The sequence below is a fragment of the Caloenas nicobarica genome, chromosome 24 (assembly GCF_036013445.1).
Source record: "Caloenas nicobarica isolate bCalNic1 chromosome 24, bCalNic1.hap1, whole genome shotgun sequence".
Classification (NCBI taxonomy): Eukaryota; Metazoa; Chordata; class Aves; order Columbiformes; family Columbidae; genus Caloenas; species Caloenas nicobarica.
This window is the reverse complement of record NC_088268.1, coordinates 401,221-425,407: the sequence shown is the minus strand read 5'-3', so window position 1 is coordinate 425,407 and position 24,187 is coordinate 401,221. Positions and strand designations below refer to the sequence as shown.

At 53.6% G+C, this 24,187-nt stretch overlaps 1 protein-coding gene and 1 gene segment (V, D, J or C); both read left to right on the top strand.

Moving 5' to 3' along the window:
* The first annotated feature begins 3,230 nt into the window (after positions 1-3,230).
* LOC135997909 (M1-specific T cell receptor alpha chain-like) overlaps positions 3,231-24,187 on the top strand; it is a 165,819-nt gene continuing 144,862 nt past the window's right edge. The window contains exons 1-2 of the mRNA XM_065650830.1: positions 3,231-3,282; positions 3,852-4,135. Coding sequence (XP_065506902.1) covers positions 3,231-3,282; positions 3,852-4,135 — 336 coding nt within the window. The remainder of the gene's footprint in view (positions 3,283-3,851; positions 4,136-24,187) is intronic.
* Positions 13,138-14,184, top strand: LOC135997910 (Ig heavy chain V region 3-like). The segment is given in 2 exon segments: positions 13,138-13,304; positions 13,694-14,184. Coding segments are annotated over 2 exon segments (395 nt in total).

The window sequence follows — 24,187 nt, the reverse complement described above, 5'->3', positions numbered from 1 at the left end:
AGCAGAGCAGCCAGGGACAACTTCCTCAGCTCCAAGGGATGGTGCCCAAAAGAGGAGCCACTGCAGAGTGTCCCAACCTCCCACTCCCCTGTCAATGGAGAAGGATCCCCTTGTGCCCTTACCCCCTTCTACCTCAGAGTAACACCCTTCTCCTTTGGCAGCTTGAGGAGTTTCCACACGGGGAAAGACCACATGGAGTCCAGGTTTGAATGCAGCAGAACTTTAATACATTTAAAGAGGGAAACAAAGTCACTGCAAGTGGAGGACAGCAGTGCAGGAAGCCCCACAGGAATCAGAAAGTATGCAGTCCATAGTCAAGAAGAAGTTCATGCATGGTGTTTGTCTGCTTGCCCCATAGAGGGAGATGAGAGACATGGTTCCCACCAGGCTGGCCTTGGGTGAGCCTTTTTGCCAAGCGGAAATGAAGCAAACGAAGTAAAAAGGAAAGGAAAAGCCATTCAGCTATACTGAAAATGCATTCGATATCTCAATCCTTTGCCCAGCACCATGTTTTGAGTTCCTCGAGGTGTCTCCCTAGGGCTTCCACAGCATCTTTATCAGCGGAGGTACCTTCTGCCAAAGTAGCGGCTGGAAATGCCAGAGAGGTCACAGCACCCAGAGTTGAGGGGCACTCCATCACAGCTGAGGATTCTGCCAACAGCAGCAGAGGTGGAGGAGCCCACAACGGTGTTCTGTGGGAAGGAGCTGAGGATGGGGCCAGGCAGGGTCACCACCACAGAAGGAGGCTCAATGACAACGGTGGAGTTCTGGCACTGCCTGACACAGGGCTCATTGCAGCTGTTGGCCAGTGGGGTCGGGCCACAGGGCTGGCAGGGGAGGCACTGGTCATAGCAGGACATGTCTTGAGGGTGGAGGTGCACCTGGGAGAGAAGAAGGGAGGAAGGAAAGCACAAGGGAGAGTGAGGAGCAACCTGGTTACCTGGTCAAAAAGAAGCCAAGGCCACCATTGAGTGGGGAGCTGGAAGTTGTGCCAGAAGCCACATAGTCTTCATTACCCTACAAAGAGCAGTCTGGCCCAGAGAGACTCTCTCCTAGTACATAAACCAAAACCTCTTCTCCCATGTTCCCGCACCTCTCTAAGCACACCTTCTCCCCAGTTCTTTCTGTCATGAGAAGATCTAAACCTCAGGACAGGACATAGCAAATCTCAGCAGACATGTCCGTTGATGAGAGATGACAAGTCAGAATACGTGGAGAGGAGGCTTCAGACTCACCTGGTTCCTGGGAAGAAGGAGGAAAGGGAGGCAGATGAGACAACAGGGACTTAGGCTGCCTTTTATATCTGCCTTTCATTGCTGCAGGACCAGAGGCACCCTTGGCAGAGGTAACAATTTTCTGATGAGCTCATATTCAATGCAAACCATCACAGCTAATGATAAGGACTGTGCTTTGGTTTCCAGCACTGCTGCCTTTTCATTTCCAGGTTTGTGCCATGTGTGCTCCTCAATAAAAGCTTCTTCTGATCCCTGGGATGAAAGGCCCCAGGATTTCTCTGGCAGGAATGCAGCAGTGCAGGCAGAAGAATCCAGTGTGGAATGTGTCCAGAGGACAGAGTTGGTGTCAGCCCGAGTCAGTCTGTTGGGTCTGTTTGAATTGTATTTCTCAGAAAGAAACGTGGCTCCTGTGTACGAGGACATGTCAAGACCTCGACTATCCTGCCCACCTCAGCTCACCCCAATGGTCCCTTTTTTTTTTCCTTCCCAGGTGCGAGTGTTGTGCTGCTTGGTTTTGACCCCATCCTGCCTTACACTAACCAGTCTCCAGGGGTCCTCAGCAGAGTCCATGAACTTCTCTAACACCATGGTTCATGGTGTTGCGATGTGTGTTCTTTTTCTGTGTGTACTTGTGAGCAGCCAGGTTTGTGCAGATGTGGGTGAGAGCACAAATTAGTGTATAATTTCATGCTGCTGTGCATGAGCCTGTGTGTGCGTGCCTCTGTGTGTTACACATCATGAGGAAATGTGCTGCTCATGGCAGGGACATTCTCCACTGCTCTGTCCATGAGCACCACAGAGCAGCAGGTTCCCAGGGTCTGAGGGGAGCCTTAGTGCAGCTGAAGTAGTGATGGCACCAGCCTGCTGGAGATCTGTCCAGGGAAGAGACCCCAAAATGCAGCCCCTCTCTCCTGAGCCTTCCTTTTCCTAACCCTCCAAAACTTTCACTCCTCTGCTCCTCATTTCAGAAGGATGATTTCACTGCAGTCTGAATCCTTAGATTAATTCAGTGTAACAATATAGGATGTGTCTCAGCATGGCTGCCTGCCTCTCCAGGCCAAGAAACAGCTGCTCTTCCCAGCACTAGAGAGTTCAAACAGATGTGGTTTGTTTTATGGGCAAGGAGACTGGCTGAAGAATCCTGCACACCGTGTGCTAGCCATTCCTGAGTGGATCTGTTTCCCATGCACTGTTGAGTGTCTTTGGGATGGAACACAGGCCTCCCTCTTGTCAAGCCAATCCTAAATGTACCTGTGCAGCCGATCAATCAGATGCTGTGTCAGGCAGGGACTATGACCTTGGATAAGACAGGTACTGAATTAAGAGAACATGGAGTCTGATGTCACTGTGCTGTGACTGGAAGGACAGACCCCGTGGCTTGCACAGGAAAACCAAAGTACTGATGGTTGCTTTGGACTTCCACCCACAAACACCTCCATGTTCCACACTGGAATCCTCACTCCCAGCTGCATGAAATCAGTGGCTGCTTATTCCAGCCCCTGAGCTCAGAGATAGCTCTGGGAAGCTGGTGCATCTCCTGGGTCAGGGCTGCAGCTGGTGCTGTGCGGGCTTCTTGATAAGGAGTCCTTGCTGAAGGAGCGGCCGAGTACATGTCCCAGGAGCCACAGTTGTGGCCGTGCAGAGCCCCGGAGCCCTGTGAGCCCGGGCAAGTCCCCGAGCGGCGCCGGCGCAGGACTCAGCCCCGGGGCGGAGCTGGTGGGGGAGAGGAGAGGAGAGGAGAGGAGAGGAGAGGAGAGGAGAGGAGAGGAGGAGAGGAGAGGAGAGGAGAGGAGAGGAGAGGAGAGGAGAGGAGAGCAGAGGAGAGGAGAGGAGAGGAGAGGAGAGGAGAGGAGAGGAGAGGAGAGGAGAGGAGAGGAGAGGAGAGGAGAGGAGAGGAGAGGAGAGGAGAGGAGAGGAGAGGAGGAGGAGGCGAGGGCGGAGCAGAGAGCCGGGGCTGTCGGGGGGCAGCGAGGCGCGGGCGGCGGAGCGGCCGGGATGCGGCGGTGCCGGGTCGCAGGGCTGGCGGGACTGGCCGCGGTGCTCCTGGGTGCGCGGGGCTGGCGGGGCTGGATGGGGGACAGGGCTGAGCCTGGGGTGGCCCCCGCAGTTCCCTCCATGCTGTCATCCTCTGGCTTCTTCATGGATCTCTGCCCCTCGTAGCGTACTCCTGTCTCTTTTCTCCCATTTCATATTCCCTCTGAAACTCATTGCTCTATTCTTTGTCCAACTCTTCATTTTTCTTTCCTCTGTATCTTTCCATATAATGGCTGCATAATAGTGCAGTCATTGCATCTTTCCTTCTTTCCTTCTTTCCTTCTTTCCTTCTTTCCTTCTTTCCTTGTTCTTTCCTTTCTCCACCTCCTTCTTCAATAACTTCAGTGTTGCACCTATCATTCACGCATTCATCTCTCCCCCAACTATTAATGGACACTTCCATTACTGCACACATCAACCCTCTCCAGAAATTAGTCTCATCTCATCTCATCTATCTCATCTCAATCTCATCATCATCATCATCTATGTTTGTTTACGACGGCTTCTGTTGCATCTGTTCTGGGAAACAGCACTCAGGGTTGGGAATTTTATCAGTTTTTAAATTTTTTGTCTCCTCGGCAGTGGCTGTGGGCAGAGCCCAGGTGCAGCAGGAGCCATCGGCAGAGACCTCCGAGGGCACCGAAATCAGCATCAACTGCTCACATCCTAATATACAGATCGGTGAAGGCATCTACTGGTACCGTCAGCTCCCGGGCCGAGGTCCCGAACTCCTCGTGAGCGGTATTAGAGGCTCCAAAGCGCTGTCGGACCCGCCGGGGCGGCTGTCGGTGGCGGCAGACCGCCGGTCCAGCGCCCTGTGGCTCGCCCGGCTCCGGCGCGGGGACGCGGCGGTGTATTACTGCGCCGTGGGAGACACGGGGAGAGGAGCCGGGGCTGCGGCCGGACACGAACCGCCGCGGGCGGGGCCGGGCGGGTGTGGTTGGGGCGGGGAGACAGTCCTGGTTGACCCGCCAGGGGGCGCTGCCGCTCCCCGCGCCGGGGCCGCTTCGTCCGTCCCGCTCGGCCCTGTTCACTCCCCGCCACGTATTGGCCACACTGGAGCAGACTTTAAGTCTTGTGGAGATCAGCCACAGGGTTCTGAGATAATAGAAGCCAACAGGAAAACACCAGTGTAATACTTCAAGGAAATTAAGGGGTGTTCCTCTAAGGTGGTGCAGCCAACAGCCCAGCTGAAGTGCCTCTACACCAGTGCGTGAAGCATGGGCAACAAACAGAAGGAACTGGAAGCCACTGTGCTGCTAGAAAGCTATGGCCTTGTGACTGTTACAGAAACTAGGTGGGATGGATATCAGGACTGGAGTGTGGCTGTCAATGGCTACAGGCTGTTCAGAAGGGACAGGCAATGAAGAAAGGGTGGAGGGTTTGCCCTCTACATCAGGAAATGGTTAGAGTGTGAAGAGTTGTCTCTGAAGAATAGCCATGAGCAGACTTAAAGCTTATGGGTAAGAATGAGAGACCAGGGTAACAAAGGAGACATTGGCTAAGTTGCCCTAAGGGGCTGGAGGTCTGAGGTGAGTTAGAGCTGTCAGGAGACCTCTGGGAAGAGGCTGCGTGCTCCAGCCAGTCCCCAGGAGCTCTGTGTGGCTTGAGTAGCTGACAGAACTGTTCACAGCCCATGGTCAGAGGCTTCAGGGGCACAGAGTGAAGGATCAACCCTGCCCCCTGTCACAGCTGGGCTTCCTAACTGTGTTTCCAGGGAACTACTGGCAGATGGACAAATAAGGCAGAGCAACAAGAATGGCCAGGCCAGCACATGAATCAGACACAAGTTCACATGGGACTGGTCTCTCTCATCCCTGCCTCCTTCCATCTTCCTGTACTTCCTACAGGCCAGACTGCCTTGATTCTTCCCTGTCTCTGCTGCTTCTTCTAAGCATCTCATGTCTTGCGCCATCCTAAAATACTTTTTGCACTGCATTCCATAACAAGCTCTGGTCCCATTGTAGGCAAAAACACCCAGATGTTTATAAGGTGATCCTCTCTTCTCACCCTTCTGGGAGGTGTCATGTCCAGACAAGGAGTTGATTTTGCTACCTGAAGGGATGGGGAGAAAGTGGTAAAAGGTTTTGTGTCCTCTTGCCAGAGGTGTGCCTAACCCTGGGTAGGATGTGTACAGCATGCGCTATTCCCAGATATATTTCCCTTGAAGGACCTCATCTGTGGTCTGGGCATAAGGGAGAGAAAACTGCTGTGGGGAGAGAGAATCTGACTCCTGCTTCCTGGTACCTTTGGCTGTTCCCGGTTCTACCTCCTTTCAGACACTACCAAGGGACAAGGAGGACATGGGTGGTTGCAAAGGGGCTCATCTCCAACTCTGTGAGAGGTACATGCAGGTCTCTGTCTCTGGCTGGGCACTGGATGGCAAGAGAAGTTCACCATGGACATTCCTCCTGTGCAAGTGGCAAGTTGGGCTGCTCATGATCTCCAGGAGGAACAGAACATAGAGAAACAGCCTGCAGCCTACTGTTGCCTGACAGCAGATTGCTTGATCTCTTCCTTCAGGCTCCTACATGAACTCTTAGGTGCCCCAGGCCCCTTTGGCAATGTGACCTGGAGCCGAGAGGCACTACTTATATATCATCATATGTCTACCTGAGAGGATGCTCGAGCACCTTCTGAACTGGAGGGCTGTCAGAAGTCCAGCTGTGGCCCGACTGCCAAAGGTGAACCTCCCAGTGCTGAAAAACATCCCTCTGGCCCTTGCAAACCTGGAACACAGTAAGGGTCACAGTTTGGTGTCTTTCCTTGGCCTGAGCACTTTAACAACTTTAATTTCTCATCCTATGGGGCCTCTTTATGGCAGAGATGTGGAGTCCCAAGGACACCTTACTCAGGAAACTCTCTGTTCTCTCCCATGAGCTCTTTACACACATTGCCAAGGTCCCACCTGAGCCTTCTCTTACCCAGGCAGAATGTTGCCAGCCCTCTCAGCGTATTCTCATAGGAAAGATGCTCCAGTCCCTGCACCATTTTGCTGGTCTCGCTCAGTTATTTCTTGTACTTGGATGCCCAGAGTTGGAGCCAGCACTCCAGAGGTGGCCTCACCAGCACTTAGTAGAAGAAGGATCATGTTGCTTATATTGCCGGTAATTCCTTTCCTACTGCAGCTCAGGCTGCTGTTGGCCTTCCTTGCCATGAGGATCCATTGCCACAGCAAACACAGGAATGCCCCAGAGCTGCTGAAACTGAAGGGGACACAGCAGTGAGTATTCAGGAGAAGTATCCCAGCTGCTTGTACTCTTTCCTCAGCTTCCACCAGTGACCACTGTAGGAAAAAAGGGAGCTCTTGGTAGAAGGCATGACTGCTCCTGTGGTTTTACCTGCTTGCCAAAGAAGCCAAAAGAGGGAAAAAATCTTTCTAGCCGTGCCTCTGGGGATCAGTGAAAGCCTCAACATGTGAGCAAGACCTGTCAGCCAGGCACTGGACAAGAGTCTCTCTTCAACTCCTTGAGCTGTCCCTCTGCTTTTCATGTCTCTCCTCCAGGTCTGGGCACCCACCGGTGCTTTGCTGGAGAAAGTCTCCATCTCCCTGAGTCCCTGTGAGTTCTCCACCCAACAGAAAGATGCTGGTGGCTGCAGTTCTGGGATTGAATTTGGCCACCTGTGCATGTCTCTTGTTACACTAGTCTGTTTTGGAAAGCAAAGAGCTGGCCCTGGAGAGCATCTGTTGTGGAAGCTGATAAAAGCAGCTATGGTGGCAGGCCAGCATGCTCTAATTAATACAATGACGGCACCTCAGTAGGCTGTGACAGTGGCTGTTGGCAGTGAAGACTTCTGAGGTGACAAAGCTCAGTCTCTGCCCCTGGAGAAAAATGTCTATGTGAAGTACCGGAAGGTGGACAAGAAGACCCATACCCACCTGGATGGGGTAAGAATGATACAAATTTGATCCAACCTGGAGGTGAAATTCAGGTCTGTTGTCATGCTCAGCTGTACACAAACACTTGTGAGGATGGATTCAGGATCTTGCAAGAAATGTAGAACATCTGGTATGATGTTGGATATATTGGAATATGGGGATGCAAACTCATTCCAGAATTACATTTCACATGACCCAAGTGCATTTTTACACCCACCTTACATCTGGAATGGATTGCCCTTTTGGCCAAGCTTTCCTTTTTCTTTCATGTTTGTAGCATCTCTAGTGTCCTGGAAAGTGAATGCCAAGGCTTAGTGTTGCTGCAGGTGTTGTAGGGGGACACTTCAGAGACTGAGCTCACCATGTGGTTTCCTCCCACAGCCTTGACTCAAGAGACTCCATTTTCTTTGGGTACAGGAGACTTTCAGCTTCTTGAGGAACTTGCTCACCTGAGGAAATTCAGGACACGCCACGCATGTGGAAAGTGAGAGTGGCTGGTTCACTATGTCTGGCAGATTAAGTCTCTTTTCCTTTCAAAGGGAAGAACAAGGAAAAGGGAAAGTGCTAAACAAAGCACACAATGACACCAGTCTCCCAGTAAGTGATAAGGGAGACAAGCAGGGAGACCAGAGCTCTGCAGTGTCTAATGGGTGGGCCATTAGGAAACTATGGGTATGGCTCTGAAGTGGGACAGGCTGAGCTTTGTGAGTGACGATGAATGACAAGAAGAACATGAGGATTATGAATACTTGAGGAGGGCCCTGTGGGCCTTCAGATACTGAGATCTCTGGATTCATGCAGTGTCATACAGACCCAGGTGGATTTTTCCAAGACACACTGCTGATCTCATCCAGAAAGACCTTCCCGTTTGCTCCCATGCTGTGGTGCCTTTTATTTTGTGAAACAAAATAAGTAACTAACTAACACCCATACACACACACAAAGGAAAAGAAAAGAAAAAAAGATACAGCCAACACACACACACACAAACACAGACAAAACCCAAAACAACAACAACAAACACAAAATCACACACACACAAACAAACAACAACACTAAAACAAAATCATACATCATCTCCTGATACATCAAAAAGTGATTTCTGCCATAACACCGACCAGAGCACAGCACAGGCTAGCACAGGGCACTCCGGCAGATTCCCTTGCAGCAGCTACTCATGCTAACTTATGGGCTTCTGAAGCCTTTAGTGCAAGGCTCAATAAAGCAGACATATTTTGCCCAAGATCACTGATTTCTTGAATACATTGTCTTCCACAAGGCTCCCAGTACACCCCCCTCTTTATGCAGTCTCCCTGGGTACCCAGACAGCACCATTAGTATGTTTAGGGCCTTGTCCTTCCCCATAATGCTTCCCAGAATCCCTGCTAGGGCTATCACTATGATTTCCCCAGTTGAGTGCACAGTTGGTCATGTTTTTGCACGTGTTTTCTTGTCTGCACTTGTCTGTGTCTGTGCAAGTGTTTATTAGTGCATATTTTTGCATGATTCTGCACAGATGTGCCTGATCACAGAATCACAGAATCACAGAATCACAGAATGTTAGGGATTGGAAGGGACCTCGAAAGATCATCTAGTCCAATCCCCCTGCCAGAGCAGGAACACCTAGGTGAGGTTACACAGGAAGGCGTCCAGGCGGGTTTTGAATGTCTCCAGAGAAGGAGAATCCACGACCTCCCTGGGCAGCCTGTTCCAGTGTTCCGTCACCCTCACTGAGAAGAAGTTTCTTCTCAAATTTAAGTGGAACCTCTTGTGTTCCAGCTTGAACCCATTACCCCTTGTCTTACTATTGGTTGTCACCGAGAAGAGCCTGGCTCCATCCTCGTGACACCCACCCTTTATATATTTATAAACATTGATGAGGTCACCCCTCAGTCTCCTCTTCTCCAAGCTAAAGAGACCCAGCTCCCTCAGCCTTTCCTCATAAGGGAGATGCTCCACTCCCTTCATCATCTTTGTGGCCCTGCGCTGGACTCTCTCCAGCAGTTCCCTGTCCTTCTTGAACTGAGGGGCCCAGAACTGGACACAATATTCCAGATGAGGTCTCACCAGAGCAGAGTAGAGGGGAAGGAGAACCTCTCTCGACCTACTAACCACCCCCCTTCTTATACACCCCAGGATGCCATTGGCCTTCTTGGCCACAAGGGCACAGTGCTGGCTCATGGTCATCCTGCTGTCCACCAGGACCCCCAGGTCCCTTTCCCCTACACTGCTCTCTAATAGGTCATTCCCCAACCTGTACTGGAACCTGGGGTTGTTCCTGCCCAGATGCAAGACTCTACATTTTCCCTTGTTATATTTCATTAAATTTTTCCCCGCCCAACTCTCTAGCCTATCCAGATCTCGCTGGATGGCAGCACAGCCCTCTGGCGTGTCAGCCACTCCTCCCAGCTTGGTGTCATCAGCAAACTTGCTGATAGTACACTCAACTTGCTGATAGTACACTCATAGTACACTGATCATGTGCATGTTTGTGTGTGCCTGCGTGTCACTCGTCATGAGGGGATTTGTCAGTCACAGTATGGTCACTCTCCACTGGTCTGTCCATGCCCTTCACAGAACAGCCAGAGCCAGAAGAAGCCTGAGTGTAGCTGAACAGAACAAACCTGGCAGAGAACTGCCCACAGCACAGGCACTGAAATACAACCTTCTGTATCTTCAGCCCTCTGTTTCCTGTCTCTGAAAAGCTCACACTCAACTACCACTGATTTCAGGCCCAAACAACGATGGTTTGACACCAGTTTGTGTTCTTAGTTCAATTCAAAATGACAGTATTTGGAATGCCTTAGCATAGCTGGAAGTCACCACCCTATTCCCCACCAGCCCAAGACACAGCTGTGTCCCAGGTGCCAGAGAGTACAAAAGGAAGGGTTTGCTTTATGTGTTCCTTTTTTGAGGCAAGGACACATTACTGGTTTGTTGTCAACCTGGTGTCCAGCCAGACCACCCAGGTCATTTTCTGCAAAGCTGCTTTTCAGCTGAGCAGTCTCCAGCACATACTGGTACATGAGGTTGTTCTTCCTTGGCTGCGGGGCTTTGTACTTTGTGTACAAAGGAGGAATCATGGGTGCCTTGTTGCCCTCCCACAGGTGCTGCACCAAACCAGCTCCTTCCTATTGTGTCTCTCAAGGTGTTCACATCGGTTGAGCAGTCTGTCACAGTCACCTGCACCACTACCTCCTTGCACCAAAATCCCTCTTTCTGGGACCAGTCATCTGAGACCAGTGAGCTCAGGTACCTCCTGGGCAATGCTGGGTCCTCCAAGAGTGGTGGCTGCTTTATCCAGGGGATGTTCACCACCTGAGCAGGTTTCAACTGAGGGTCTGCAATTTACAGGGCCAACCTCACCTTGCAGCCTTGGCTGAGAGAGTGTATTACTGCAGAATTTGATGCATAGCAGTGAAATCTCCTCTTTCCAAAGTACGTGAAGCAGCCAACAAAATGAGAAACACAGCAAAGGCTGTGGATTTGCCAGGAAGCTGGAGAAAAAGTGCTACACAGGAGCAGTTTCTCCCAGTGCCAGCACTCTTCCCTGGGCATTTCTCTGCTCGCTGGCTCCAAATACCACGATTTTGCCTCCTTTTGTCCCTGTACCCGTCCCAGTCCCTTTCCTTTCCACTGTGCCAGCAGTGGCTGGGGATCCCCAAACCCTGCCCTTATGCCTTACAGAGGTGTAGAGCTGCACTGGGGATGGGGCTCCAGATCCCCCCACTCCATCACCCCATCAGTCTACCCCACCTCAGCCAGCACTGAGCCCACCCATTGGAACCAGGACTCCATCACCCTATTCTAGGAATTTATACGTTGATCCATTAGAATACCTTTCTTTGCCCCTTATCAGCTTCTACCCCATGTCTCCAAGCCCTCAGGCATGGAGAAATACTGAACAGCTGCTTCCAAAACAACAGAGGCTCTACTAAGAGAAACCCGCAACCTTTTGAAAATAACACTACACCTGCATCTCTCAAAGCACTGAACGTTATGAGGAGCTATTGTGCTTTCAAAAGCCCTCACACCAATGAAGAGCATAGAAAAGAAGATATACTCTACAGCAAGGGAGAGATCTTCATTGCAGAGAAAATCTTATGAAGGCAGAGGGGGACTCAGGGGAAAGTGCAGGAAGCTGCTGAGATTGTCCACTCTCTGCTGCAAAGACAAGCAAAGGCAAAAGGTGAATGGGCACCATTCTTGCCCTCCTCACTCCAGAGGCATGACTATGTCACACACGCTGTAGCACACTCTGCAGGATGCAGCCATTTCATTGTGCTGCCAAGAGTGCCTTGTTCTGTAGTGTGCTGAGAGTCTTCTGAGGGACAAGGATTCTGGAGCCAGGAACAATGATCTTCACCATGGCTGTGCCAGCATGTGTCCTGCTAATCCAGTCAGGTGGGTGTATTCATGCACTTCCTATTGTCTCCCGCAGTTTTTAGTAGGCTATGTGAAGGTCTGTGCTGACAAGATGATGAGGCTGGGGAGAAATGCAGAGGGGTGATGGAAGCAGATACCTCAACTTTCCTTTTCTTTGGAAAGACAGAAAGGTTTGGTGGCAAACACAGCCTTACGCACAGAGCAAGGTGGAAGTAAAGTGCTCCATAGACACATTTCTGCCTGTGTTGCAGGTCTTGTTGGAGGTGACCCCCAGAAGCAATTCCTCTCTGAAGTGTCAGCCACGGTTGGGCAGCAAGTGGTTCTGCCCTGCCAGTCCACCATTGAGGACAGTGACAGCATTTTGAATTTCTTCTGGTATCGCAAACTCCCAGAGGAAACCTTGGAATTTCTCCTGGAAGCATTTACAGCTTCAGGGAATGACAAGTTCCGAAGCGGCAAATTCTCTATGGTGGTCTACAAAAATAAAACAGCTCCCTTAGAAATAGCAACTGCCTCTTTCCAGGACACTGCAATTTACTACTGTGCTTTGAAACACCACGTTAAGCTAAGCCCCATTTCCACTCGTGCAAAATCTATATTGCCAAGAACAGCACCTCTTTGTGTCCTGGCAGGAATGACAGAAAAAGACACCCAAGGGTGCCCTGGCAATTCCAGCTATTTCCTCTTAACCATCTCTCAGCTTTTGGGTTCAGAGTTGGCTCAGGCCAGACCAGTGCCAAAGGAGTAACAGGGCTCTAACTGAAGCATGGAGTAGGGTGGAGGTGGGGCAGGCAGGTATGACAATGATACAGGCAGGGCAAATGTGGGGAAAGGAAGAGGTAGTTAAGGCAGACTAGATCCTACTACATGTATTTCCATGTCCGTGGGATTATTTGTCATTCTGGGAAGGATGACAAGGAGATTCTGTTCCTGAGGGCATGAGCAGGTCCCTGGAGCCCCAGCACCTCCCTACCAGCATCACCCACTGCCCATGTCTGCTGTTTCCTCAACATGGAAGGCACAGCAGGCATTCTCCAAAGACACTGGTCACACACAGAGCAGCTCTAAAGCCCACCAGTAAACAAAGGCAAGAATAGGTTGCAAGAGGCAGGACAGATGATGTGGGGCTTGAGGGGCTACACTGGCGGTGGGGACGGGTGAGGTTTGAGATGTAGAAAGGGAGAGTGTGTGGAAAGGGAGAGTGTGAGGCAAGGGACAATGAATGGTTTCGTTTCTCCATCGCTTCTCTTCTCCTCGCGGGCAGGGGATGGGAGTGAGGCCAGGGCGGGCTGGGGTGCGGGGCACGGGGAGGGTCCTGCGAGGGGACGCTGCGGCCCCACAGCCCGTCCCTGGCGCTGGGGCTGGGGCCGGCCGAGGCAGCGACCCCTTCCGCAGAGCCGGGCAGGGCGACAAGCCGGGCCAGCGCCGGAGCCGCGGGCCAGGAGCCTTGGTCTGCCGCGCCGCCGCGCTCCTCGTCTGCCGACGGCCCTGCCCCGCGGCCGTCCCCGCACCGCCCCTTCTCCTGCCCGCAAGGGGCCGCGGCCCCGGGGGCCGGGCCGGGTCTGTCGGGGGCGGGCGGAGGCGTCGGCGCTGCCGCGGAGGGACCGAGGCGGCGGGGCGGGCAGCAGCTGCCCGAGCGCGGCTCCGCTCGGCTCCTGTGCGGCTCCCGCGGGGCCCTTCGGCCCCGGCCGGCCCCTTTGCGCAGGGCGCGATGGCGCCCGGGCTGGGGCCGTGGCTCCTGGCCTTGTCCTTGGCCGCGGGGCCGGCAGGTGAGAGCCGGGCGGGGAGGACAGCGAGCCCGGGTCTGGGGCTGCCCGCGGCTGGGGCGGCCCTGCCCGTCCCGGGGCCCCGGGGCTGCGGCTGCTCCCGCGCCGGGCGCGCTGTCGCCTGGCGCTCGCCTTCCTTAGCGGGGAAGCGGACGGAGGGCGGGAGAGGCCGAGGCCGAGGCTTTCGGTCGGCGGCTCGGGCCCAAGGGTCGGGGCAGGCGCGGCTCAGCCCCGGGGAGGGCAGGCGGGGCGTTGTCCCGGGCGCGGGGCTTTGCCGGGAGAGAGGGGGTGGCGGCTGTGGCTGTGCCGGGCCGGGGGGCGCCGGGCCGGCGGGTGAACGGTCTCGGGCCGTGGGCGCGCCCTGCCCGGCTGCCTGCGCTCTCCGTCCGCAGGGGTGTGTGCGCAGCTGAGGCTGGTGGAGGCCGGCGGAGGGCTGCGAGCGCCCGGGGACTCCGTGCTCCTCTCCTGCCGGGGATACGGCTTCACCTTCGGGAGTTACGGAGTTTCGTGGTACGTCAGGCATCTGGTGGCAGACTCGAGTGGCTGTCCTACATCAGCCCGGATCCCTCAGTTATTAATGTAGCGCCAGCTGTAGAAGGTCGAGCCACGGCATCCCGGGACAATTCCCGATCTCGGGCATCTCTCAGCCTGCGCCTCCTGCATCATGGCGACTCTGGCCGCTACTTCTGTGCTGTTCACACGGGGACAGGAAATCCAGCTGAGCTTTAACACAAACCTCCAACCAGGCTCCCAGCTCTTTGCCTCAGAACTGGGAGGGAGGTGTGTCTCATGGAAGCTCAGGATGGCTCCCAGAGTGTCAAGTAGTAACAGCTTACAGATTTCAAATGTTTTATTCTATCAGGCACATCCTGACATTTTCTGTCGCCAAATGAGCTCTAACCCTCCTGCTTGACATTTTCTGATGTGTCATGCAAACGCTCTTTCCTCTCACCCTGACAAAGTGATTCACCTTTTGAAACAAGTTCTGCTCTTTCTGTTAGTTCCTGGTAGGGCCAGTAGCCAGACATGGCACAAGTGGTGAGGTGTGTGAATAGCCCTGCTCTGCTTTGGGCACAGCTCAGATCAAGTCAGTCCAGGCCACGAGTTTTGCTGCCTACAATGTGACCAGAGGAAATATGGAAAGTACAGAGGGTCGTTTGGGAGCTTAACAGATTCCCCACTCCCTTTAATAATGGGCCCGCATTTTCCCTACGCTCATTTCTCTGTGCAGACCTCCTGGCATTTTTAACTGACACCTTGCTTGATGGGAAGTACGGCTCTTGAATTCAGCACCGCTGAGACTCTGGACTCCTGTGTCCACTCCTAGTCTGCCCAGCACGGGAAAGACATGGACCAGAGCAAATGCAATGAAGGGCCATGAATATGAAGAAAGGAGTATCTGACATACAAGGAGAGCCTAGAGAACTGAGTTTGTTTAGCACAGAGAAGAAAATGATGTGGGGGGATTTGTCAGTGTGTGTAAACTCCTGATGCATGGAGCAAAGAAGATGAAGCCAGAGTGTTCTCAGTGTTATCCAGTGATAGGACATGTGGCAAGAAACACAAAATGAAATGCCATTTAAATGTAACAAAATGGGTTTTTACTGTCGAGGTGCCTGAGAAATTGGTAATGTGTCACACATTGTGTCAAAACCAGTTCTGCAACATCCAGCCACAGGATATGGGACATTCAGGATAAGGTGATGTGCGATTCACATGTCAATGACAAGCTAAGGAGACAGACAGAAAGGCTGGCTTGCCAATAAATGTGGTGGTGGATGTGTTGAAGGACACATAGCTCCGTGTTCCGATAGGCCCAGCATGACACTAAGGGAGAAGACCCGAGACGGCTCAAGACCCTTCAAGGTGGCCTGAGACCCTTCAGGACTCTTTCATCTTTCACAATCACCCCCCAGTGAAGCCTGCGCAAAAGATCAAAGATTATGCAAGCAGGAGATCCAGAGGTCTATAAAAAGCCCACCTGTACAAGCACTGGTGGCACACCCACCACCCTGAGGACCACTCTGCCCACCAGTCTCACCCCGGGAACCAAAGCAGACACTGGAGGATGCTGCACACCGCTGGATCCAAGACTACAAGCCCCATTATGTACAACGTGGAGCCATAAGGGTGGCAAAATCTCTCTCTTTCTGTTTCTTTCAGACAGCAGCTCACTTAGTGCATCTACAGTGGGACAGGACACAGAATCAGAAGGGTAAAAGTGCAAAAATTACATAGAATTATAGAACGTCCTGAGTTGGAAGGCAGCCACAAGGATCATCAAGTCCAACTAGTGTCGCTGCATGTGTCAACCCCACAGTTCACACCATGTGTCACAGGGTTTTGTCTAGTTTCTTCTTGGACGCTGTCAGGCTTGGGGCTGTGACACCTCCCTGGCGAGCCTGTTCCAGCGCTCCAAGAAATTTGTGTGTTGAGACAAATTCCCAGCTTCCCCCTGGCAGGTGGTGTTTAGCCATTTCCAGGAAAGCAGGCTTGATCATGTGTGATGGTTAGTTCAGATTAACATCCTCCCTTCCTCCTTCTTTTCTCTCAGCTTTTATTACTTCACACAATGTCATGCAGGATGGAATATCCCTTTGGCCGGTTGTTGTCAGCTGTAGAGCTGGCGAGCAATATGAGAAACACAGGCGGCCTTGACGCTGTGTAAGCTCTGTTGAGGAATAGCTAAAACATCGGTGTGTTCACCACCACGAATTGGGTCATAAAACATTGCAGCTGCCCAAACAGGCTGCTATGTAGATGGTTAACTCCATCCCAGACAGACCCAGTACACATACTCTAGTTAACTTGGCTCCATGCAGGAGGTTTACACTAGACATTTTCTGGAGGTCAGTTGGCTCCTATTGTGCTCCCCTTTCTTCCACACTTTCAGGAGAGCCCAAAAGGACAGGAACAGGCCTGATGGCCAGCCAGAGCTTTGAACAGACAGTATTGGCTTTCGGAGTGCTCTTGTGTGCTTGAGTTCCTGACTGGGGGGAAGAGCTCTAGTCTTCCCTCCTGATGTGCTGACAACATTCTGCCAGGTACCCCCTCCAATCCTCTGGCAGTGGCCTCTGGGTGTGTGTGAGGGGGAAAGGGAGAGCTCCCACCAATCTTTTGCTGACTGAGTTTTCTCCTCTCCACTCTGTCCAGGAACCCTGCCTCCAGCAGCAAGCTCTGGCCAGCAGTAGCCTCCCAGGCTCCTGGAAGCAGCCAGTCAACTGGTCAAATGGGGATTCATGTTAATCCTCATCCTTCCAAAGCCAGGCTCTGAGTTTGTGTACATGGTTGTACAACCTCATTGCATGTGCATGTACCTGGGTCTGCAACTTTACAAAAGAACAACACACCATAAGATCTCACAAAAGGCCACATGCCATACACACAGCAGGTGCCATGAATAGAGCAAACAGCCATGCTGAATATCCCTCCTGACTTCTCTGTGTGGTAATGTTTCACCCACCCATATTACTTTTATATCACCTGCATATTTCTCTCTGGAGTTCCAGCTTTGAAAATTGTAGACTCATCAGTCCTCTAAAAAACCTTTCTGGAAGTGATCAGAAGAGTAGCCGTGAAAAGCAAAATGCCGACTGCAATACCACTTGCTTAGAAGAATGCAGACTCCTTGAAACTATGAGCTTTTACCTCAGGGTCCATGTGAATAGGAGAATGGGGTGGTGGCTGTGGCTGTGCCGGGCTGGGGGGCGCCGGGCCAGCGGGTGAACGGTCTCGGGCCGTGGGCGTGCCCTGCCCCGCTGCCTGCGCTCTCCGTCCGCAGGGGTGTGGGCGCAGCTGAGGCTGGCGGAGGCCAGCGGAGGGCTGCGAGCACCCGGGGACTCTGTGCTCCTCTCCTGCTGGGGATATGGCTTCACCTTTGGGAATTACAGAATTTGGTGGTTCCATCACGCAGCCGGTGGTGGACTCGAGAATCATCTGGATTAGCTATCACTCTGTATTTATTGAATATGACACTGATTTGCACGGTCGAGTCACACGGTCTCATAACAATTCCTCGTCCAGGTCGTCTCTGTCCCTTCATGCCCAGCACTCCTGGGACTCTGCCCACTACTTCTGCTCTGTTAGCACAGAGACAGGAAATCCAGGGAAGGTTTGACACAAACCTCCTGCCAGCTCCCCTCTCCTTCTCCAAGTGTGTCACTGCAAGAGAGATCAGAGAATTCATAGAACCATATTTGCTTTCTGAGGAGGTTAGAGCAGTGCTCAGCACATGGCCCTTCCCCACATTGCATCTAGAGGCATGTGGGGACTTGGGGTCAAGGGCTTGCAGGTAACAGCAACTTGAATGGCAAACAGCGAGGTCAGCTGGAGTGCAGCAGGACATGGTGTCCAGGCTCCATGCTGAAGGGAAGTGCCCATACTTCTTTGGATGTATCTATGTGTCCTTGGAGGGCTGGGCTGAGAGGACTTGGAGGACTCCATGTATCTCTCCTGCTGAGGATCCAGAGTGATGGGCAATTCTTATAACATTACATGATACTGCCATACACACAGGTCTGCATTCAAACGGGTCACCTTCAAGAACGATAATTCTTCCCACATCTTATGCAACGCCACTGTGGGTGGGTGAGGTAGCACCTCCTGGGACAGTTCCTGAGCGGTGGCCTCTGTCACACCATGTGTCCCACATCCCCAGGACTCCACCATCAGCTCTTCTTTGCTGCCCTCATGGGGGCACAAACCTCCTGCTGGGGCCTGTAGCCCTCTCCTTCCTCAGTCACACACCACAGCAAACCGACCATCCCAGACCTGGCCTGGGGTACCTTCCAGCAATGCAGTGCACTGCCAGTGAGCCCCAGGACAAGAGCTGTGCTTCAGAGCCTCTAGGAATGCTTTGGTTGCTCTGCACGTGGGAGAGTCAGGCCTGGCAACGCTCTGCCTTCAATCCGCATGTTGCCACCTCTCTGGTGATCTGCAAGGCCACACTTGAGGATCCCTGGCTTGCCTGGGGTACCTTCCAGCAATGCAGTGCACTGCCAGTGAGCCCCAGGACAAGAGCTGTGCTTCAGAGCCTCTGGGAATGCTTTGGTTGCTCTGCACGTGGGAGAGTCAGGCCTGGCAACGCTCTGCCTTCAATCCGCATGTTGCCACCTCTCTGGTGATCTGCAAGGCCACACTTGAGGATCCCTGGCTTTTCCCCAGCTGTGCGTGGGAACCGGTGGGAAGTGGGCTGGTGCCATCTATCAGCTGCAGCTGGGGGAAGAACAGAGTGCAGAGGCAAGATGGTCCTGGCATTGTGTCTCCTTTTGGCTGCATGCCTTGTAGTTGAGGCAGGCCTTGTTTAGCAGCAGGCTTTCCAAGAGCCCGTGCTCTTTCCATGCTCTTGCCTGCCTGACACGGCCTGCTGCACTACCCAGCCTGTGTGCTTCTGCTGTACTTCAGAGGTCATGAGCAGCATGACATTGGTGTCCCTTGTCCTGTACAGGGGTCCTGGTGCAATACGGGAGCATCTGCAGAGGTGGAAGAGAAGGGAAACCCTATAGTGTGATTCCTCAGTGAATCAGCTCGTTTCCCATGGAGCAACTCACAGTTATTTCCTCCTGAACAGCAGCCTAACACAAGGGGCCAGGTAAGGTAGAGAGTGCCTGGAGGGAGCCCACAGGTTCCCTGCTGCCATCCTCAGTCCACCACAACTGTGTCTGTGTGTCCTTCCAGGGAGACAGGCCCAGGTACAGCTTTTGGAGGCTTGAGGAGGAGTAAAAGCAGTCTGTGGCCACACACAGGTCTCCTGACAAGCCTCTGGTCTCAGATTCAAGGACTATGACATCCTGTGGCCGAGGCAGCGACCCCCTTCCGCAGGGCCGGGCAGGGCAACAAGCCGGGCCAGCGCCGGAGCCGCGCTGGGAGCCGAGGGCCAGGAGCCTTGGTCTGCCGCGCCGCCGCGCTCCTCGTCTGCCGACGGCCCTGCCCCGCGGCCGTCCCCGCACCGCCCCTTCTCCTGCCCGCAAGGGGCCGCGGCCCCGGGGGCCGGGCCGGGTCTGTCGGGGGCGGGCGGAGGCGTCGGCGCTGCCGCGGAGGGACCGCGATGGCGCCCGGGCTGGGGCCGTGGCTCCTGGCCTTGTCCTTGGCCGCGGGGCCGGCAGGTGAGAGCCGGGCGGGGAGGACAGCGAGCCCGGGTCTGGGGCTGCCCGCGGCTGGGGCGGCCCTGCCCGTCCCGGGGCCCCGGGGCTGCGGCTTCTCCCGCGCCGGGCGCGCTGTCGCCTGGCGCTCGCCTTCCTTAGCGGGGAAGCGGACGGAGGGCGGGAGAGGCCGAGGCCGAGGCTTTCGGTCGGCGGCTCGGGCCCAAGGGTCGGGGCAGGCGCGGCTCAGCCCCGGGGAGGGCAGGCGGGGCGTTGTCCCGGGCGCGGGGCTTTGCCGGGAGAGAGGGGGTGGCGGCTGTGGCTGTGCCGGGCCGGGGGGCGCCGGGCCGGCGGGTGAACGGTCTCGGGCCGTGGGCGCGCCCTGCCCGGCTGCCTGCGCTCTCCGTCCGCAGGGGTGTGTGCGCAGCTGAGGCTGGTGGAGGCCGGCGGAGGGCTGCGAGCGCCCGGGGACTCCGTGCTCCTGTCCTGTCGGGGTTTTGGCTTCACCTTTGAGACTTACGAAGTCCGCTGGTACCGTCAGGCACCCGGTGGCAGCATCGAGTGGCTGTCCTACGTCAACTATGATTCCTCAATTATTGAACTTGGGCAGTCAGTGGAGGGTCGAGCCACAGTGTCTCGTAACAATTCCTGGTCCGAGTCATCTTTGTCCCTGCATGTCCTGCACCCCTGGGACTCTGCCCGCTACTTCTGCACCGTTCTCACAGAGATAGGAAGTCCAGCTGAGCTTTAACAGAAACCTCCTGCTTCCTTCCTTCTCAATCTCTGCCACAGGCAGAAAGTGACAGGGAAAGAGTTTTTTTTAGGAAGCAGCACAGCAGCAAGCATTAAAGAGTTAAAATCTGAACACAGAAAGCCAGATTTGAAATGAGTTTCTAACCCTCATGTTGTTGAGGCAGCACCAAAGCACTAATCTGAAGGAGTTGGGTTGTAGAACATCTTGTCCTCTGGAAATGATGAATAGTCTGCTCATTATGTAGTTAGTGTTGGCTCGGTGTCCATATAGGCTCGTGTGTGTACACTGAGGGCCAGCCTGGAATTTTGTAGGAGAACCCCAACAAGGAGAATATGGAGTGTTCCCTGTGCCAGAACACCATTCTATCCCTCCGTGGGCTTGAGACTCTAGGCAACCCCACATGTCAAACCACGCTGGGGCAGCTCCAAGTGTCCCAGTCCACCTTAGGCCACCCTTGGCCTACATCCCCCTGCATCTTTTCCTGCGCTCAAGCCTCCAGGTTCAATGGGCTCTTCTACCCTCTGCAACTCCCCGTCCCATGGCTGTGCTGGATCCCCTCCCCAAAGGGTCATGTTGGAGCAACCATGAAAAGCAAGAGGAGGGAAAGGATTCAGACAGTCTGTGTAGGGTCATTGTGGAGTGGGCAGTGCTCCCAAAAATGGTGGCATCTCTCAAGACAGTGACACTGTGTCAGGGTTCAGTCAGTGCCCCATCATGTGGCCGTAGGGGGAGCTCTGGCATTCTTTTGAGTAGAATGAGCACAGAGAAGGGATTGTCCCTGCTCTGCTGAGCAGCCCCAACAGCCTGGTCCCCACTGAGTGTTGTGCACATGAGCTCTGGGGGATGAGCTGATGGGCTTGAGCCTGCACATCTGCACCAGACAATCAGTGCCAAGGATGCCCAAGATCGCACCTGCCTTTGCTGCATTTGCTGCTGGAGGGGTCTGGAAGGGCTGCAAGGGGAAGAGGCAGATGGAGAAGTGTCAGCATGGAGTGAGTGGAGGAGCAGGGTGCTGGGCTAGAGTGGAGGTAGCAGGATGGGAGGCACACCTGCCTAGGGGTGCCCTGTCCAATGGAGCTGGGCTCAGTGGTGTCACATCCAGGAGTAGCAGGTCAGCAGCACCAAGGGACGGGGGACCTCTGGAAGGACAGCTTGCCACCCCTCGGGCCACCTCTCAAGTGCCAGCAGCTCCCTGCACTGCTTCCTCAGAGGAAGGTCGGGTTGGCCCGACAGCACCACGTCACCTTTTTCTCACCAGAGGTTTTCCTGCCAAGCGAGCACTCTGTTATTGCACCCTGCAGGGTGCGGGACACCTGGGAGGGCCCAAACAGCTTCACCTTCTTCAGTTCCTCCAGCTCCCACCTCTGTCCTTCACTGTTGTCATAGAGTGAGGGAGGGACCAAGAGGGACAAGGGCTGACAGTAGTGACAGGGCCACAGACAGGGAAGATGTGGGCAGAGCTGTTCTGCAGGCAGAGAGAAGCTGGAGGGAGGCGAGACAGAATGAGTTTGGCCATGTGGACCATGGTTATTGCCCATGGCAGGTAAATGAAAGGAAGGGGTGATACCACCCAGGAAGGGAACATGTCCCTGTGCTCTGCACAACTCTGTGGAGCTGTGCTAACCGCTCACAGCCTGACCTGTTCGATGCCTCTACCTTCCCACCCATCCTTGCAGAGCACACTGGGAACGACCCTCCTCCTCTTCTGCTGTGAGTTAGACACCTCCACCCAGCCTGCCTTCTCTGTACTGTGGGGACATGCAGGGCACCTACCTGCTGCAGCCACATCTGGGGGCCTAACACTTTGCAATTGAACTGGACACTGTCCTCATGGGGAATCTTGCAAAGACCAGGTTGAGGATGGCAGCGTAGGGTTCAAGCCCCACTTGCCTTGAGAGTTCCTTGGCTGTCCTGTGCTCATTGAAAGCAGTTTCAGGGACAGGAGAGTGGGTTCCTCATCATCCCAGCTTGGCAAACACAAAGGGGTTTGTCCCCCATGGTGCAATACTTTCCTGTTTCAAATGAGAAGTGGAGAAAAAGCTTCCTGATCTAACAGGGGAAAAAAGGGAGGAAAACATGGTGTCTCTTTCCTCGGGATCCCCGATTCCTGGTATCAGCTCTAGTCCTCTACCCGCTTTCTTCAGCCAAGTTCAAAGAGAAGGATTTAGTTCTCTCACTTCTCCAGTCCCATCACAATGCCTCCACCAGCATTATTTGACCTTTGTTGATTCTTCCCGTGATCATGTCTTGCTCTTCCTCACTACAGCAGTGACTGTCCAGGTGGTCTTGGATCAAGACACCAGGGATCTGGCCGTGCGAGAGGGAGATGGAGTCACCTTCCAGTGCAGCATGACGGGAGACAGTATGAGCAGCTACTACATGTTCTGGTACCGGCAGGGACCACGTGGCACTCTGGACTGGGTTTACGGGGCGGGTGATACCTATGGAGAAGGTTTCCAGGATCGCTTTAAGGGATCGGTGGAGAGCTCCCAGAACAGAGTCTCACACTGCAGATGCAGGCAGCAAAGAAGGGGATGAAGCAGTGTATCACTGCAGTGCTACACTGCGCTCACCCTGGAGCAGCTCTGCAGCAGGTTGGACCTAAAACTGGCTGACACAGAATGCATACTTTTCATCATTTCTTTATAAAATCTGCTAAGCAGATGTTTGTAACATGCAATGGCAGGTGCAGGAAGCAGATCTTTGGCGTGTTTGCAGTAAAAGACAGTGAAGGAAAGTGTTGTTGATGGGCTGAGACCATTTATGATGCAGGAGTAGAGGCACCAGTAGAGGTTGGGGGTTGACCAGCTGGGAAGCAGCTCTGCAGAGAAAGACCTGGGAGTCCTGGTGGACAACAGGTTGACCACGAGCCTGCAATATGCCCTTGTGGCCAAGAAGGCAAATGGTGTCCTGGGATGCATTAGGAAGACTGTGACCAGCATGTTGGGGGAGGTTGTCCTCTCACTCTACCCTGGTGAGGCTGCATCTGCATTACTGTGTCCAGTTCTGGGCTCCCCAGTTTAAATAGGATAAGGAATTACTGGAGGGAGTCCAGTGTAGAGGTACCAAGGTGATGAGAGGTCTGGAGCATCTTTCTTACAAGGAAAGATTGGGAGAGCTGGATCTGTTCAGCCTGGAGAAGAGAAGGCTGAGAGGAGATCTTATTTATGCTTATAAATATCTGAAATGTGGGTGTTGAGAAGATGGGACCAGACTCTTTTCAGTGATAGAATTGTAGAATCATTTAGGTTGGAAGAGACCCTCGGAATCATCAAGTCCAACCATAACCTAACTAACACTAACCCATGTCCCTAAGAATCTCATTTAAACACCTTTTAAACACCTCCAGGGATGGTGATTCCACCACCTCCCTGGGTAGCCTGTTCCAATGCCTGACAATGCTTTCTGTGAAGAATTTTTTCCTAATATCCAATCTAAACCTCCCCTGGCACAACTTGAGGCCATTTCCTCTTGTCCTATCACTTGCTACTTGGGAGAAGAGACCAACACCCTCCATGCTACGACCTCCTTTCAGGTAGTTGTAGACAGCGATAAGGTCTCTCCTCAGCCTCCTTTTCTGCAGGCTAAACAGCCCCAGCTCCCTGAGCTGCTCCTCATAAGACTTGTGCTCCAGGCCCCTCACCAGCTTTGTTGCCTCCTCTGCACTTTCTTGAGTATTTCAATGTCCTTCTTACGATGAGGAGCCCAAAACTGAAGGTAGTATTTGGGGTGTGGCCTCACCAGTGCTGAGCACAGTGGAACAATCACTTCTCTAGTCCTGCTGGCCACACTATTCCTGATACAAGCCAGGATGCTGTTGGCCTTTTTAGCCACCTGGGCACACTGCTGGCTCATATTCATTTGGCTGTCAATCAAGACCCACAGATTCCTCTGCCAGGCAGCTTTCCAGCCACTCTTCCGCGAGCCTGTAGCGCTGCCTGGGGTTGTTATGACCCAAGTGCAGCACCCGTCACTTGGCCTTGTTAAACCTCATACAATTGGCATCAGCTCAAAGATCCAGCCAGTCCAGAGCCCTCTGTGTGGCCATCCTA